The following is a 13,321-nucleotide window of genomic DNA, read 5'->3' on the forward strand; positions in this document are numbered from 1 at the left end:
ACAATAGGTAATACATTAGGCCACTATTCTTGGCCTAGTTCAAGTGATGGAATCTTCCTTCTATTGAGAAGCATGTATTTATTTACCTAGTGAAAGCATTTATACCCTACTCTTCAACTGGAAAGGCTCCCAGAATGGCTTACAGATCAATAAAACAAGACAGTCCACTCCGTCTTCCAATCTGAAAAGACATGACACAAAAGGAGAAAGGGATAGGGAGGGAAAAGGAAAACAAGAAAACTTGGGCACCAATTCTTAATGTTACAAGAGTCTTACAGTAACCACACATAATGCTGTAATGCAGTCAGACGTTGTTGGTCTTATCCCAACCAGCTGGAATGAAAATAATTCAGAGGAGGAACCAAAACTTGCTGGTCTCTTAGCTAATCTGATGGAGTGGTCCCGCTTCCTGTCTCTCCTTTTTCTACAGCCTGAAGGAATGGCTGCTGAATGACAGTTGGTAGAGAGGCAAAGCCTGATGAAGCTGGTTTCTCAGCAGAACTGATTGGGTGGTGGACGGGGGCGGGACATTCAGCATTTTGATTGAGTTCTTCCCCCATTTGTTTTTCTGATCCTCTTTACCAGTCTCAGGGAATCTTGCATTCCCAGTCTAACTCTTGATTACCTGAAGGATCATGCTCTACCCACCGTTGTTTGCATAGTTCTGATTTGCATCACGTGCCTGTTTGATTCAATGCGTCCATTCTGTTCTCCCAAATGCTACCTTACCTCACCCTCCTTTGGGGATAAAAAGAAGCAAGCACTGCCCTCCTGATGTTGCCTTAGCAATTTATAAAGATGTTCAGTGTCTTGAATTTAGGAAATTTCAGTGTGGCTACATTTGAGAAGCTCTGTTCTACAGCCTTTGGGGTCTTGGGAGAAGCAAACCTGTCTGTCCCACTGCATTACTGCTTATTGGCTCTTTATAATCTCACAAACATATGAGGTTAGAATCTCTTCAGTTAAACCTTTTAGGTTAAAAGTTTAGCTTGAGATGTTGTGTACTCTTTATGTTTATCAGCAAATACACTATACCTGGCAAAGAGGATGGAATACAACAAGAATCTTGTTGCAGTAGACTCTGCTAAGTAGGGAATTATAGTAAATTTGCTGGTAATCACTCAATATAGCAAAATAAGTGTGCATGTATGCACATGACACTCAATTTACACTTGAAGGCTTTATTATGTAACAAAATAAAGCGAGTAAGTGTTATAGAATAGCAGGTTCGGCATAGCTACTTACTACATGAGATATTACTGCAGCCTCATTTATTCAAATATGTTATGTGTTCCTGTCAACTTTACAGTGCAATCCTATGCATGTAAGTAAGCCCCATTGAGTTCAATGGGACTTTTCCCCAGGTAAGTCTGTATAGGAATGCAGACTTAATACTAATTAATGCTTGCTGTTAATCATTAAGAGAAACTACATAGTAATAAATAAAAGATTTCAAGTGGCTTCTCTTTCCCTTGAGAGAGAGATTATGTGACATCTTTTGTCACTATGACAAGCCAGATGAAGCTATGTCTAGATTTTCTATTTTAAATGATAGTCAACATAAGATACATTCCAGAAGTGGCATTGCGCCTCTATAAAAGCAAGAGGATGCCATCTTAAAGACCAGATGATTTACAGTGTCTTCAGCTTTCTTATGTAACAGCTTACTTCATCTTGTGAAATAATGTGGCACTATCCTAGCTTGGTTCATTACTGCACAGTTGTCTGACTGGCTAGGGGACATTGATCTGTGTTGATTATGATATAACTGGTAATAGCATTTTCATATGATTGAGCTGACAAGTGAAAATTGCAATTATTGCATGAACAGCAGCATAGGGTGTTTCAGTTTACTTGCCTGAGCCAGGGCTTGTGTACTAAATTCGGTGGGATAGCTAATACCTTGGAAGACAGAAGCAAAATTCAAAGTGATCTTGATAGACTGGAGCACTGGGCAGAAAACAACAGAATGACATTTAATAGGGATAAATGCCAAGTTCTGCACCTAGGAAAAAGAAACCAAATGCACAGGTACAAGATGGGGGATACTTGGCTCAACAATACTACAAGTGAGAAGGATCTTGGAATTGGTGTAGATCACAAGCTGAATATGAGACAGCAATGTGATGTGGCTGCAAAAAAGGCAAATGCTATTTTGTGCTGCATTAATAGACGTATAGCTTCCGAATCACATGAAGTACTAGTTCTCTACTCAGCACTGGTTAGGCCTCATCTGGAGTACTGTGTCCAGTTCTGGGCACCACATTTTAAGAAGGATGAGACAAACTGGAGAGGGTTCAGAGGAGGGCAACGAAGATGATCAAGGGACTGGAAACCAAGCCATATGAGGATATACTGAAAGAACTGGGCATGTTTAGCCTTGAGAAGAGAAGACTGAGGGGAGATATGATAGCGCTCTTCAAGTACTTGAAAGGTTGTCACAGAGAGGAAGGCCAGAATCTCTTCTCGATCATCCCAGAGTGCAGGACATGGAATAATGGGCTCAAGTGACAGGAAGCCAGATTCCGGCTGAACATCAGGAGAAACTTCCTGATGGCTGGAGCAATACGACAATGGAACCAATTCCCTAGGGAGGTGGTGGGCTCTCCCACACTGGAGGCATTCAAGATGAAGCTGGACAGCCATCTGTCAGGGATGCTTTGACGAGGATTCCTGCATTGAGCAGGGGGTTGGACTTGATGGTCTTAGGCCCCTTCCAACCATACTATTCTATTATTCTACCTTCCCTCACATGTGACAATAATTGCTTCTTTGAAGCAAACTATAGTTGGGAATTTCAACAAAACAGCAAAGTACAATTTGCTTCAAACCAGGAAAGGGGGGAGGGATTGTTCCAGAGGAGAGGAGAGTTTGAGTCCAGCCAGATGTGTTCAAGTAATACCAAGCCATCTGAACCACTCAGTCTGTGAACTGCCCCTCGTGTGTGTGTGGCACTTGAAGACTGGCTGTATTCAGGCACATTCTCTGATACATCTTTAAATCGAGACATCTTCCTCCTAGGTGTGAATGTTACAGACCATGACCTGACATTGAAAAGTCTCTCTGAAGTTCTTCAAGATGATGTTACTCCTTTTGTAGTGTCACTGAGGTCCAAAGAATGCCCAGGTAAATATTGTAGTAACTTGGCTTTTTCAGTTGGTAAGTGGCATCAACAACATAGGACATACTGCTAGAAAATAGCATATCTAGAGCTTTTCATCATTTGTGCTGACAATCAAAGATTGTTTTCATCAATGTGTATTTAATGGTCTAACTGAATTAGTGGAATTTGGATGTAGAAAAGCCATCGTGTTTCCTAATGAGGCTCTTTGCCTCGAGGCTGCTATCATTTAAACTTGAAACAAAACTGTTGTTTATATATACACCTTCTCAACAACTGCTGTTGACCTGTCATTTCTTAAATCTCTGTACTATACAGAGTGCATAAATTGTACTCTATGGAGAAATCTTCCTTTAGTGGAAAAACTTAATAAGCTTCCATTAACTTTGAAGCATTCTAGTGGACAGAATGACAGCTCTTCAAAATAAAACGTAGTGACTTGAAAATGGTGTTATGGCTCTTACCCCCCCCCCCCACTTCCAGGTGTCAGGAACTGGCAGCCCACTACCTCAGCACTCAGTCATTTTTTACAAGTGATTTTGCTTACATTCTTCAGAGTTTCAAGTATCTACATCAGCTTTATCACTCATCTACTATTTTTTAAATAAGGCAGGCCAACCCCTCCCCCCGTGTTGTTCAACAATTTTTAAAAATAAATTAAGCTATCTAGTAGGCAGGTTTGAGGGGGCCCTGGGCAAGATGCCCTCTGCCCCCCCAGACATACGCCCCCGATTTACCAAACATCACTGGAAATGGGTGCTCCTTTTTCTTTTACCTCTTTTTTTTTTCTTTTAAAGTAGGTTGGCCAGAGGCATTCTGGGGAAATGAAGATGACAGGCAGCTGCAGCATTACTGAGTGCTTTGCTTTTGAGCACCATCAGTCTGCTTCCCTATTTTAAATAAATAAAAGGAAAGAAAAAATAAAAGGAAGGGCCAGCAACCCTCAGTATCTGCCCCACTATGCAGGGTACTAATGCTGGGTCTCCTCATTAACTCCAGTATTTTGCTTAAATTGGAACCAGAGCAGAAGGGCATTCTGAAAGTTTAGTGACAGTGTATGGTTTATGCCGAGGTGACCAGCAAATTGAATCCTAGTTCTAGAGAAGTTGGCAACCATGTTGGTCTAGCAATACAGAGCGCTCTCATCTGTCAGTGCAGCTTGAGCACAAAGGACAATGGGGTGGTTCCAGAATTTGCCTCCTGGAAGTGGGAGAGCTCTATCCCTCTGTAGAAGGCTTCTAATCCAGTGAGGAATTCTGGCAGAATGGGGGATGAGTAAATCTGGTTATATAGCGCCCCCCCCCCGCAGCCCCCTATGTTCCCCCAAAAGTCTGTTTCAGAGGATTGGGGGACCTTCCAGAATAGTGGTGGTAGTGGTGACAGGGACTGCAGGAAGGGGAAATTGGTGAAAGTCATTCCCCTTCCCATTTTCCACCAGCAGGAGCATTCTACAAACAAGGGATGCTGCTGCCAACAGAAGGAAATGCTAGATCCAGCCCATTGTCATTTGCAAAGGGGTGGGCATGGGGAAGAAGAGGGCATATGAGAGACAAAGTACTTCTGTATACACTATGAGTTCTATGTAATCATGTTCGAGGCTTGGCAGCACTTCAGATAATATCATGAAATTCTCTTGGCTTTCTGTACCATTTCTTTGCCTTTTCTAGCATAGCAGGTGCTCTGGTTACATATTAAGCACCTCTGCTTTTCCCAGCCTTGCTGCCTGAGATCTTTAACTGGAGGTATCACCAATTGAACATTTTACATGCAATGCATGGATTCTACCCTGAGTTGATGATGTTTTAAATTATGCAAAATAAGCCAGTTTTATGCAAATGTACTTAATTTGAACAATCCTGGTTGAAGAATTTGGTTTCCCTTTGGTGTAAACTTTGGATTGCCTTGGCTCATGATTGTTTAGTTTGGGGGATCCATATGTAAAACATAATGTGAAGCCATAAGATCAGATAATATTGAGAAAAATACAGTTCCCCTTTTTCTTTCACAATAATACACACAAGTCTAGCATTCTCTTGAAATATATGTGTGTTTGTGTTGTGAAGGCATAAAACACCTTTTGCAGAAGATGATGATTCAGCTGATGGATTGCCATGTGGATGTCGACTCATCTGAAGAGGAAGAATCTTCCAAGATCTCTCCAAATAGGATACGCTGCTCTGTGGCTTCTCTTACTGAATGGTATAGGAACACAGCAAAGGTAAATTTCAGAATTGCCCATTTATATAGCAGAACTGTTTTCCACATTTAGTACCCACTCCAGAATTCTCTCTGTTTTGCTCCAAGTGGCCAAATAGCTTTCTTTGGAGTGTGGATAATTAGGAAGCATGAAGACAAATATTGACTGGGTTAACATGACACAACAACTGACCACGGGCAGCCAGCCATGGTGAGTTGTTATGGCATCTGAACCTGGTGCATTCTCCACAAGAACAAGCCACCCTGAGAATCCATGGCTTTTAGGGTTGTTCATACCCATGGTGGGTTGTCGTGTCATCCGAACCCGGGAGAGCGATTTTATCGTGGGTTGCTGGCATTGGCTACAAAGCCGCTCAGCAAGAGCAGGGGTGGGCAACTGCAAGTGGTAGCTCTGTAGCTACTACAGATGCCTTTTTTTCAAACATGTTTTTATTTCTTTACCAATTCTGGGGGCAGCAGGGACCTCAGTATTTTTATTAGACAGTAAAAATAATTATCCCCCCTGTGACAATGAATATTTTGGATTTTTAGGGAAGAAAATTAAGGTTGGATTTTTAAATAAAAGCAAAACTACATTGCTATCATTTAATCTAGCAATGTATAAATTGCTGCTGTTTTGATGTTTTTTTTAAACTGTGACATCTAATAGCTAGAAAGAAAGATTCATTGTAGAAATGGGTACCCTCAAGGAATTATAACAGGAAAGGCAGAGGAAGCAGAGTACTCTATCCCTTCCCCCCAGCCTTTCCCCCTGCAACAAATCCATTGTTGGAGAATGAGGGGTTAGATTCAGAAAGAGCTTTCCCCTGATTCCAGTGACTTCAGGAACTTTGCTCTGAGCTCTACCAGGAGCACACTGAGCAGGTTTGCATGACATGGCAGCCCCACTGTGGGTTGTTTAACCCACAGTGAGGCTGCAGCTGTGTAGCCACCATTTTGCATAGCCAACCCCTAGAACAGACCATGGGTTATGTGAAGGTTGTTTAACCCTCACATAACCCATGCTCATTGGGTTTGCAACCCCTGAGAAGGGCTTGGATATGTAAACTGGTACCTGTGGACACCACAGCTCATTATGGGTTAAATAACCCACAACAAACCACACCGTGTTGTGCGAACTGGTTCACTGTCCCGGCGCCCAGTCCTTCCCTCATTTCAGTGATCAGCTTTGAGGTGATTGTGAGGGGGAAAGTATTGGGCAGCTAAGTGGCAAGCTAGCTGCATTCACTTCCCACTGAGCCATCCCAGTTTCTCTGAGCCCCCTGTCTAATACCTGCATGCTGTCTTGTGCTGCTGGGGATGTTCCCTGGGGCAAGAGGGAAGTACACATACATAACCCTTTGAGAGGCGGGGTAGGGAGGCATTTTCACCCATGCACATTCACGCAAGCACACACACTTTTTCTACAGGGTAAGGGGACTCTGCCGTTGGTTGAGAGAGCCCTTCTCTTACCCGTCCCTTCCCCCACCTCCCCTTTAGGATCCTGAAATGTCAAAACATGGACATCACACTTTAGAAATAGATGGAGTAGTCTGTCTTCCTCCATTTTGTATTGCTGCTGCAGATAGTCTTGCTGGAGGTAAATTACAGGACCAACCTTAACAGAAGGTGTGGTCTTTTTCTGAAAGGGGTTTTGTTTGATGCCTTGCCAGTTTTCCATTTGACTGAGTGATTGCATTTATATGCAGTCTTTCTTCCATGATGAAACTCAAGGCAGTCTTCCATTCCTGATTAGATCCAGAAAGGCTCAGGCCATGCCCTGGGGCAATATGTTAATTTTTCTGTTTTCCCAACTTATTTTTCAACATATGCACTATGTTTTGAAGAAAACTGATACTGAAACGTCATGCAAAAAAAGAATGTTCTCGTCCAGACATTGGGAATCTCCTCCAGTTGTTGTTATTTTCAGGGATGTGGAAAGTTTCACAGCCAAAGTTCTGCAAGACTTCATAATCATCAGCAGGTAATACGACAGGAGATTATAAAGGTTCCAGTCCATTCTCTACAGGAAATTAATTGATAATTTTTACTCATGTTTGCTTTTTAAAAACCTGTTTGTAATAAGTTCAAATGCAGGTTGTGGTGACTCTGTTTTGCCTATGAAGTTTAAATTGTAGGCCAGGGTCAATAGCATGGGTGGACAACTTCAGGAGATCCGGGTGCTATTTTCACCTCCCAGAACTCCCACAGACCACAGTCTGCCAGGCAACCCAAAAATGAATGAAGAAATTATCTTTTTTTTAACGAAACAAATTGTTGTCCGGAAGACTACAGAGCACCCCAAAGGCCAAATCTAGCTTGTTTGCAAGTGAAATTTGACCCTTTTAGGGCTCCATGGGAGCTATGCTTTTATACTTTATATAATATATTCTAATGTTTTTTTTTAAAATTTGTGAACTGCTCAGAGAGCTTTGACTATGGGGCAGTATAGAAATATAATAACTGAAATGAATGAATGAAATTTAGCTTGCAAAATTTGGCACACTGTAGTGCCCAGATGCCTTTTTAAAAAACCCTTTTTGTATTCGTGGTGGTGGCAGGCCACACTGGGGGCGGGGGGCATCAGTGGCCACATGTGACCCGCAGGCCATTTGTTAACCAGCCCTGGGCTATAAGGATGTGTACAGTTACTACAGAAGCAGGTTTATAGTCCAATCCTATGCATATTTTCTGAGATGTAAGCCTTTGAAGTGGCAAAAATGTATAAACACGTATCTGTGAGTCTCACGGAACTCAGTGGGGCTTTTGTCTGACTATAAATGCATATTCGGATTTATTCCCAGTAAGTATTCATAGAAGTATAGCCAAAAGGTATTTAAAGAACAAAACAAAGAGAAAAAATCTCCAGGATTTCTTTAGGACTGCTGGCTTGGGTAGTGGGAACTTGCTGAGAAGTGGCCTATAGGTCAAATAAAGAATAACTGAAGGAAGGCATGTATATGAGAGAAATTCAACACTGGCATATTAAAGTTTCTTTTATTTTGTTGATGCAGGGATGACGGTTATGAGAGAAGTGATAAGTGTCTAAGCACTACTGATACACAAAATAGGTTGACAGTAGCTTCCATAAAGAGAAAAATGTATAATAAACATCTCTATAATGGCTTTTACCTTGGCGGTGTGTACAGCATGATTGTACACACAAGTACAAAATTGGTACTGGGTAGTGAATTCAGCATTCAGAGAAATGAATCTATTTGTGGTGTTCCACTGACAGAAGGAGTTCCGTCTGCAGAACCAGGAAGGGGGTGCACGGGGGAGGAGAAAGGGAGATATTCCCATCATGCTAGCAGACACTAGCTTGACATTGGGTTTAAGCCTAAGGCTGTGAAGGTGGTTGTGAAAATGTGTGAGTATTACTGGTTGAAATCTCAGAAGCCAGGGGGTTGCTGAGCAGCATTTCCAAGAGTAAAGGGTAGAGTTTCAGTGCCCTGCAAAGCACTTTATCCCTCCTCATGCTAGGAGAAGCAGAATAAATTATGCAAATGAACAAATATATGGAAACAGTCTGTCTTCAGATGATTTTTATACTCGTCAAAGCATTCAGCCCTCCTTGGTGCAAAATATTATTTAACTTTGGCTGCTCCCAATCTTGCTTGCTGCTGTTGCTCTAAAAGGGACTATAAATCCTTTTCCAGTCACAAGTTGCTCTCAGTGTCTGTTCAAAAAACAAAACAAAACTTCAGCATCAAATAACAAATACATCTTCCTGTTCAAATATATGATTCAGCTAGACCAGGCCAGCACAACTTGTAACTATCAAACAGTTGACTAGCCATGGCAAGCAACCAAGGGCTTGCTAAAGCTCCTGTTTCTGATGTCTGCCTGGGACTGCAAAAACTGGGGAATTGTCAAGCCCCTGAGCGGCTAGGATATATGGCTCAGTGATCACCTTGTGCAGGCCTTAAACTATAATGACCAGGGAGAATTAAAGGCTTCTTTCCCCATGACGAAAGGGTGCAGTTGGGTTTTTTTTGGAGGGATTCTAAAATTATCCTGTTTGCTTGCTTCCTCATCTCATTAGTATTACAGCACTGTGTTGATAAATTTATTGAGCTTAGAGATATGGTGGAAATGTATTGCCCTCTGATTGTTACATAGAAATTTCTTTTTCCTCCTTTTTTTCCCCTCCTGTATGCCTTAGTCATTGTATACATGAATTTCCACTGGTGCTCATTTTTGGAATTGCCACCTCTCCAATGATCATCCACAAGTTACTTCCTCACTCGGTTTCCTCTTCATTATGTATAGAACTCTTCCAGTCTCTTTCTTGCAAGGAACACTTGACTAAAGTAATTGACAAGGTAATTGCCTTTATTTAACTATAAAGGGAAATGTGCATCTTATTAAACACATGTGGTATAAGGCAAACTTTCTACAGCTGTTGGTTGCTGAAAGCAGCGGTATATATACATACAAATATATATATATGAGAGACTTCTATATGTTGCAGGCATTTCCTGGAGCTGTGGGATCACACTGCTGGATTTGAATCCCCAGTGTACACACACCTCCTTACAGGACTGCTTTAAATACCTTGCTCTTTAAATAAATACCTTTAAAGGTACTTAAATAGTAGAGTATTTAAGTTTAAATGCCCTCTTATCTCTGGTTACTGCATTATGCTGAAGAAAAGCTGTCTTACATCACTCAGCAGAGAAATCCCAGCTCTTATCTCCAATCAGTGATTGGAAATAAGAGTGGGTGTTTTCTATCAGGGCTGGAGGGAGAAGGGGTGAGGCCTGTGGAAGAAGCACTTGGGCCAGAGGTTCCCCTTCCCTGCCCTATGTATTGCAGAAGATTCTTGGACATATTCTACAGCACACACGCTCTGTTTACATGGAACTCTGGCTAGGGTTAGTCTTGGGGCCTGTTGGTCTCTCCATTTTCCCCATCTGAATGCAGAGTATGCTTTAGAGGGGGAAAAAAGCTAACTGCACTGTACCGTGAAAGGAGATAGTGGAAGAATTCAGAAAAGCGTATCTGCCATTACTGAGCTTCTCATTGAGAAATCCCCATAAACTTTAGGAGAATTCTAGGGTTCCATAGAAAACAGTTTGAAAATGATTGTCATAATATATGAAAACATATTTAAAAAAGAAAGAATGCGTTAATCTTTCCTTTTCTCTACTTCAGCTACTTCTGACAAGCCAATTTCCCTTTAAACTTAGTGAGAAAGTTCTGCAAGTGCTAATAAACTTATTTTTATACCACGATTTCTCTGTTCAGAACTTCATCAAGGGATTTCAGGTAAGCAGTGATGAAAAGTCATGGTGCCACAACCAAAAACACCCCGTTCTGTCTGTGCATATCAGACTGAAGTATCCTTTTATGATAGTGTTAACCTCAAGGCCATCCATTCCCACACACTTACCCACCCCAGAGCCCAGCATATACTCCAGTGCACATGTAGAATATTATTTATTTGTTCTGTTTGTTTCCCACCTTTGCACCACGTGGTGCTCAACGAGGTTAACAGCAATACAAATACAATAAAATATAATCAAAAGTTTGCACAATAATCCAAGGTTGCGCAAGTGGACTTGCAACAGAATTTTCCCCTTTCTCTTCTCCCCCCTGCAGCCCCCATGTTCTCCAAATCCACTACAAAGGGTCCCCTAGCCCTCCAGAGCAGATTTTGAGGACCATGTGGGGCTGCAGTGGGAAGGAGGAATTGCTGCCCTTCCCGTTTTGCTGACAAAGCCGTTCTGTCAGTGGACGGGCATTAGCTGGATTTCACCCAAATGCAATCTTCTATAATAATAAAAGAGGGTATGTGTATATCTGACTTTCAGCACCATAGCACCAAGATGGTGAAACCTACACATCTGAAACTTGACATGCATCCTAAGGTGCGCACCTTGGAGTTACTTGGTTTTTAAACCTCAGTGTGTTTGAAGCCTGCAGTACCATCTTCAGTCACGAGGTGGCAGACTTCCCTAACTCGCTCATCGCTTTGCTGTTGATACAGGGTGACGCCAGGAGGGCACCGGGATAGAGTTATACAGCTGCCCCCTCCCAGCTGCTGTGGGACAGCCCCCGCACCAGGGGAATGGAGTGGGCAGGCCACTTGCTCAGTGGGCTAAAGGGGTGCATCGTGGCAGGCACCATGCCTAGGGATGCCAGTGGCTGTGGCTTCGCTCAGATGGGCGGAGCACAATTGTATCCATCTCTGACAGCTCCATAACTTTGCGTGAAGCTTCGCTCTATCAAACTAAGGGCTATTTCACCCTGTACAAAGCCAGGTCTGTTCACTAGTAAAATAGTAAAATATACTGTACAAAACAAAAACAAAGCAGATGTCTCTGATTATCTCTTGTCCATGGAGGGAGCCCCACTTATTTAAATGGAGGCAGCAGATCAGCACTTGCAAATGAGTGTGCATGTGGCTGTTGGCTCTGCTTCCTACAGTTAAACAAATGGGAAGCTGCTGCAGGCAACAGGGCTCCTGGTGGGTAATGAAGATTTTGTACCTAGGAGTTGTTAGGATACAGTTTCTAGTTTAACTGGGGACTGTGCTTGAGTCTCATAGGATTGAAATGCAACAACAGGAGTTTGGCTGATTAATCTCAGGCAGAAGAGAGAGCGAAGGGGAATAGCAGGAAATATTCTTGTGGAATGATAAATTTTGCAACCTCTTAAAAGACTGGATGTATAGAGCAGCCTTTCAACAAAATTACATGGAGTCTGGATGATATGCGCTTCTGTTCTGTAACAGCAGTTTCAGTGAATATACTACAGACTTGTAATCTGTGTTTGTAATCAATTATATACACATTAATGGGCTGGCTTAATAAGTAATCCAACTTATTGCATATTGAAAATGTATTCTATTACTAACCGAAGGACTAGATCCAACATAAGCCACCTGTGGATAGGAGAGCTCCTTCTGTAAGTAGAGGCTTTTGATCCAGTGGAGGTGTTTCTCTGGATGAATAGGGGAAGAGGCAATCTCTACCGATCTCTCCCCTCTCCCTGGTCCAAAGTGCTGGAGTACCCTCCAAAACAGTTGGGAAGATAGCACTGGGGCTGCAGAGGGAGGAGGGATTAACACAAATCTCCTCGCCTGCTCTACTTTCTCCGAGCAGGAGCATTCTGACCAGAAATCCACTTGGGGACATTTCTACCATTGAAATAAAACTCTGGTTCCAGCCCTGAATGTTTAGTGTTCTGAGTAAATAGGTTTGATTAACAGTGGCATTGGTTACATATCACTGAGGTGTGGGCAAGGAGTGAAAAAGCAAAAGGGTTGATTATTGGCCACTTTGAAAAATCCTTAATTAAGTTTCCTTTTAAGGTAGCAAGTGATTCTGCAACCTAATTTACAGCCATATTGAAATATAATAATGTGGTTGCAGTTTCATAATACTAATTCAGCATCATAGATTTATTTTTCTAAGAGCTGATAATATTTGGTTTGTTTCGAATGATACATCACTTTAAAATCTGAGTCATTATACATTTTGACTACCTTGTTTCTACAGCTGTCTCTTTTGGAGCATTTTCATTCCCACCCACTCAGTGTGCTGTGCTGTGAGCTGCAAGAAGCTAAGAAGAGAGTAAATTTTTTATCACACAGTCAGTGTGAAAATATTCGAAGACTGCCATCGTTTAGAAGGTAAAAAAACCTAACATGAACTATTGTACACAAGCCCATCTTCAGCTGAAATTGTTTTGAAGTTCAGGCTTGCGTACTTAGTTATATGTGAATAGTGCAGCTGTGTATGACTTCATGTGAGGTTGTGAGGTTGCGTGTGTACTGTGCAGAGTGGATTCTGGAACCTGGCATAGAATCTTGTTTCCAGAAAATGGCCATATTCCACTGGATCCATCCATACACCGGGGACAGATTGTGCATGTGCACAGTGGGTACTTTGACATATGTGCTGCAACTATTTGCAGTGCTGAAGAGGCTGGCTGAAGTTTAAACTGAAAATTTATTTGCCCGCGTAGCAGTACGAAATGGTGGAGTGCCTTTGGCAA

General features: G+C 42.1%; 1 protein-coding gene across 2 annotated transcripts in view; it reads left to right on the top strand.

Moving 5' to 3' along the window:
- The window catches only part of ORC3 (origin recognition complex subunit 3), a 61,284-nt gene that overhangs the window by 15,221 nt on the left and 32,742 nt on the right, over nt 1-13,321 (top strand). For both annotated transcript variants that reach the window (XM_084827065.1, XM_084827066.1), the window contains exons 5-10: nt 3,022-3,126; nt 5,185-5,339; nt 7,165-7,301; nt 9,483-9,642; nt 10,475-10,588; nt 12,823-12,956. In XM_084827065.1, coding sequence (XP_084683191.1) covers nt 3,022-3,126; nt 5,185-5,339; nt 7,165-7,301; nt 9,483-9,642; nt 10,475-10,588; nt 12,823-12,956 — 805 coding nt within the window. The remainder of the gene's footprint in view (nt 1-3,021; nt 3,127-5,184; nt 5,340-7,164; nt 7,302-9,482; nt 9,643-10,474; nt 10,589-12,822; nt 12,957-13,321) is intronic.

Source organism: Heloderma suspectum, chromosome 1 (genome assembly GCF_057233095.1).
Source record: "Heloderma suspectum isolate Gila_16-S chromosome 1, 16-S_ref, whole genome shotgun sequence".
In the NCBI taxonomy this organism is placed as follows: domain Eukaryota; kingdom Metazoa; phylum Chordata; class Lepidosauria; order Squamata; family Helodermatidae; genus Heloderma; species Heloderma suspectum.